General features: G+C 44.1%; 1 protein-coding gene across 4 annotated transcripts in view; it reads left to right on the top strand.

Annotated features, from left to right (window-relative positions):
• The window catches only part of GON4L (gon-4 like), a 32,567-nt gene that overhangs the window by 9,546 nt on the left and 17,773 nt on the right, over positions 1–5,248 (top strand). For all 4 annotated transcript variants that reach the window (XM_035903934.1, XM_035903933.1, XM_035903932.1 and 1 more), the window contains 4 exons: positions 832–933; positions 1,608–1,648; positions 1,943–2,046; positions 4,368–4,566. In XM_035903934.1, the coding sequence (XP_035759827.1) occupies positions 832–933; positions 1,608–1,648; positions 1,943–2,046; positions 4,368–4,566 (446 nt within the window). The remainder of the gene's footprint in view (positions 1–831; positions 934–1,607; positions 1,649–1,942; positions 2,047–4,367; positions 4,567–5,248) is intronic.

Genomic DNA, 5,248 nt, shown 5'->3' with positions numbered 1-5,248 from the left:
GCCCTCCTCTGGCCCCGCTCCAACAGCTCCATGTCCTCCTTGTGCCGAGGGCTCCCGAGCTGGACGCAGGGCTCCAGGGGAGGTCTCCCCAGAGCAGAGCAGAGGGGCACAATCCCCTCCCTCGACGCTGGCCACGCTTCTCCTGATGCAGCCCAGGGTAGGGTTTTGGTAGAAACAACTATTTTGTTCTTTCAGAAGAAACAAGAACAAATTTTGGGGCTTGAATTCCTTTTGTACTGAATTTACCAGTTGCTTACATTTGTGCAAATTGAATATAAAAGACAAATTGAAATAATACTACTTCACTCTTTCTAAATTTACCTGAAACTCAGGTCACAGAGAATAAATCCAGCTTTTCTAAATGGGAATGGCTACAAATAAGCATGCTAGTAGCACAGTTTGAAAAGAGGATGGGCTTGATACCGCTTCCGTACAAAAGAATATATAGGCCAAGGCGCCATGGGCACAACCTGAAGCAGAAGAGGTTCCAGTTGAACGGGAGGAAGAACTTGTTGACTTGGAGGGTGCCCGAGCCCTGGCCCAGGCTGCCCAGGGGGGCTGTGGAGTCTCCTTCTCTGGAGATCTTCAACCCCCGCCTGGCCGCTGTCCTGTGCCCCCTGCTCTGGGTGAGCCTGCTTGGGCAGGGGGGTGGCACTGGGTGATCTCTGGAGGTCCCTTCCCACCCTGGCCATGCTGGGATTCTGTAATTTCAAGCACCAATCGTAGCCCTCTTTGTGCCAGGTCAGGCAGTAAACAAAGTGTTTCTGCCTCTGGCTACTGAGTGCTCTGGGGGGCAGGGTAATGATGTTTCAAAACACACTTCTTTACTAGATGAAGCAGATGATGATGATGACCCTGAGTACAACTTCCTGGAAGATCTGGATGAACCAGACACAGAAGACTTCAGAAATGATCGTGCTGTGAGAATTACCAGTAAGTTCTTCGGGAATCCCACCTCCTTTCTCGTTAGGATTAGTAACTTGTTTTGAAAAGTGAGCATTTTGTTGCAAAGATTTGCCAGTGTAGGCTAATTAAAAAATCTGTCTGCTGACTTGAACAGCTTTTCTGTGCAAAGCTGGCTTTCTGTGAGCGCGTGAAAGGATCTAGCCAGAGCTGCTGGGCTATCAGATGCAACTTTCTTCCAGAGCAAAGACTGAAGAACAATACTTTTGTGATAGTACCATCTTCCAATTTTCCAACTTTCAGCCAATTCAAATTGAATGCTTGCGTTATGACTTGAGTGTAATTAAATTTTCTCCAAGTCCTTTCAATCTTGGAGTTAGTTTTCATAAACATAGCGCTTTGTGTCTTAAATACAGCACGCTTGGTTTAGGTCTTATTACAAGGTTACATAACTTAAAATTTTAATTCTGAAAGTTAGTTTTTATATGATGTTTTTGAATCAAAATGGTCTCAGCTGAAGTTTTTTGGGGCCCAGCATTAAAAATGGATATAATAGCAGGGACCTTTACTTCTTGGTCCTCTCTTTGCAAGGGGAGGGTTTCCCTTTGCAAGAGAGATTCCTTAAATGACTTGGTGTTATGACAGGATTGTGAAGTGTTTCTTAGAAAAGGCATCTTCATAGTTCTTTTTAATTTTACTTGCAGAAAAGGAAGTGAATGAACTGATGGAGGAGCTGTTTGAGACAGTAAGTGATAAATTGGGTCTAGCACTGAAGACTAGGTCTTTCTCGGATCTGACATGAAATCTCTAAAGCCATGAAGGGGTGGTCTCTGCAAGATGCTTAGTGCTGACTGTGTGCAAGGGGCCCTACCATCAAAGTGTAATTTTTAGCCTTGGGAAGGAACATATATAGGAATTTCCATAAGTCCCTGCAGAGATGAATGTCTGTGCTAAGAGGATTATCATGAGCTGAAGGCATTTGGTGGTAAATGTACTGCTTGAGCTTTCTATTCCTGACTTGTTACACATTTGCTATCAGTTTCAGGATGAGATGGGTTTCTCGAACATGGAAGATGAAGGTCCAGAAGATGAAGATAATGTTACAGAGTCACGACCAAATTTTAATACACCACAAGCCCTTAGGTAGGATCATTTGATTCTGGTCATAAAATGGAAAAATAACAACTCTCTCTGGTTACCTGCAGCTGTACTTCGCCATCCACCAAAGAGAGAATGCCTTTTCAGCAGAGGCCACTGTTTTGAAAGCTCTGAGCCATTTATGAGATTGAACACTTAACAACCCCTTTTTTCTGCCACGTTTGACTTTACTGATTGTGATGCATCTGAAGATGATGATGACAGCAATGAAAAAGTAACTGTTCAGAAAGAGACAGCAAGAATGCCTGCACTAAAAGATTGGTGCCGGCTGTTCTGTATCGTAGCTGAAAACAGCCAAGGTCTTTCAGGATGGTGATCTATTCCAACAATCCATCACCTCTAGTGGAGCATTCTGTTCCTGCTTCTTTAATCTCCATGCTGTATATACCATCCCTCTGTATTTAAGTTGTATTTATTTCTCAGTATTTCACGCATAACCCCTCTTATTAGACTAACTCTTCTGGAAAAAAAAAATTGCTTCACTACCTGCTAAGTCACTTCAGCCATTAAACCACCAGTAGTTAGTGGAGCAGGATATTGCCTGACTGGCGATGATATTTCAAAGTAGAGAACCAGTGGATACTGGGATGTTGCTGCATGTGTGATCAAAGCTGTGTAGGACCTGTGCAAAGAAGGTCCCGACCTCAAAGTGGTAGCCACTCTAGCTCTCTTGGTCATAGAACCGTTTAGGTCGGAAAAGCTCTTTAAGCTCCCCCAGCCCAACCGCTCCCCTACCCCTGCCATCCCACCCCCAAACCCTGGCCCTCAGCACCGCCTCTGCCCGGCTGTTAAATCCCCCCAGGGCTGGGGACTCGACCCCTTCCCTGGGCAGCCCTTTCCAGTGCTTGACAAATCCTTGTGCTTTACACTGTGGTGGTGGGTGTCATGTTCTGAAATAATTTCAGAAAAATAACAGTTTTCTTGTCTTTATCTTATTTTTTAAATTTTTTATTGTTAAGGGGATGGGTAAAGTTACATTTTTTTGATGACAAGAAATGCCTGAGGAACTGGTTTGACCAAGTGTGTCACCTTATCTTAAGTAAATAGCTTGGATGTAATGGTGACCTTTCTAAGGAAGAAGGCTGCATGAGATAGCTGAGGCCTAGGTCTGAAACAACTATAAAGTTTGGAAATTGGCTTGTGATGATTTTTCGGTGTGGGTTTTGCTTGGAACAGTGCCTTGAAGGGGAAAGGGTCTAAAGAGTTCTCTTAACCGAGTACAGAAACTGCAGTATGAATGGTGTCTCCTTGTTTATGGGGCAGATCAGCTCGAGATCAAGCTGCATCTGTTTGGGAAAGGAGCTAAAATGAAGGCTGGAGTTCCTCGATACTCTCTCTGGGATGAGCAGTACCAGAGGGGAGTGCAGCAATTCTTAAACCAGCTACAGACTAAAAGCAGGGCAACTTTACATTCTCACTTATTATCTGTATGTATTTCTCTTCGGTAATGAATAGTTGTGTTCATTTTTTTTGGTGGGCGGTTTCTTTTGTCTGTATACAGGATTCTTAAAGTTGTTTTGTAGCAAAACATCCATTTGCTAAGTTTATTGTTGTTTTTATGATACCTTGCACTAGAAGCATCATGGAACAACTTTACTTGGAACTGACTTCAGGCCTATTACAGAAGGGAAGCTGAAAACAGGCAGAAATCAGAATATTAACTGGTGTAGCTGAAATAAAACCAAATCTGTCATAAGGCAGGGGATAGTTGAAGCTGGTTTTGAAAGGACGGTGATTTGTACATCTTCCTTTCTGCTACAGGAGTAGCTCTTACTGTAGTATCAGCAGATGTTTAGTAGAGTACTCTGCATAAAGCTAGATAATACTTCTTTTTTTTTTTTTTTTTTTAAGTAACAGCATTTGAGTCAGTGTGATTTTTCTGGAGACCCTCATGGTAAATTGCCACCCATAACACCTTGGGTTCAGACCTTGCCTGATGATACAAGTTAGATAGGATTGGTTCTAATGCATTCTGGATTATCCTCAATCCTGATTGCTGTTGAGAGTATCTGAGCACTTGAGTGGAACATATGGGAGGTGATTGGGAATGGTGGACAAGCCTGTTCTTGGAATAAACAGTTGAAGCATTGCATCCCAGAACTGCAACAGTGCTGTGGTAGATTAAAGCCAGCTGTGTAAATAAATCTGGTTTTCCAAGTTAAATGACACTGTCAAAGTGTTGAGTAGTGCAGGGATGATAGCTCTTAAACTGTGCATCCCAGGTACAAAGTAAAATATTCTAAATAAATGTGAACGGTTATTAAATCATATGCTTATTATATGTCGGTCTGCCTGATCTCAAATAGATTTGAAGAGCCTCTGGCCAATTTACTGAATGAACAACACCGGACGGTGAAGGAGCAGCTTGAGCAGTTGAGAATGAAAAAGTCCTCAATCAAGCCACCACAAGAGATAGAAAAATCAAAACCTCAAAATGAGAAGCCTCTTCAGAGCCTTGTTCTGGACACTACGCAAAGAAAGAGGCTCCAGCAGCAAATGCAGCAGGTAATAAAATGTTATCTGGTCTGACCTAGTGAATATTTGCTGTATAGTGTGGCGGGCAAGGAAAGCTGATGCACTTTGGTGTGCTTCCTTAAAGAAATGGATTGGAAAAGCTACATTTGAAGCTGGAGCTCTAATAGGTGATATTTCCATGCCTGATTTCACGCTGAAAGACAACTTGAATTGAATGTGCAAAGTAGAGCTTATTTCTTGGCATCTGTATTATTCTCATGTGAGAGAGTTGCCTTGGCCGTGCTTGAATTCTGACTGTAATCTGTCAAAATCCTCTTTTTTCCCCCCACCCTCTTTATTACTTTCTGAGAATATTACTTGTGATGTAGTTTGGATTCTTTTATTCCTCCTCAAACCATGCAAAACTCTGTAGAAATTCAGTTTGAACATTTTAAAAGTTGCCAGGAGCATAGATGGCTCCTGGCTTGTCTCAGGAGTGATGTGGCGAGCAGGAGCAGGGCAGGGAGCGTGCCCCTGTGCTGGGCACTGGGGGGGCCGCCCCTCGAGGGCTGGGGTCAGGGTTGGGCCCCTCCCTCCCCGAAGGACCTGGGGGGGCTGGAGCGTGTCCAGAGAAGGGCAGCGGAGCTGGGGAGGGGTCTGGAGCCCCAGGCTGCTGGGGAGCGGCTGGGGGAGCTGGGGGGGTTCAGCCTGGAGCAGAGGAGGCTGAGGGGAG

Source organism: Egretta garzetta, unplaced genomic scaffold (genome assembly GCF_000687185.1).
Source record: "Egretta garzetta isolate BGI_Z169 unplaced genomic scaffold, ASM68718v1 scaffold141, whole genome shotgun sequence".
In the NCBI taxonomy this organism is placed as follows: domain Eukaryota; kingdom Metazoa; phylum Chordata; class Aves; order Pelecaniformes; family Ardeidae; genus Egretta; species Egretta garzetta.
This window is presented reverse-complemented; position numbering and strand designations above follow the sequence as displayed.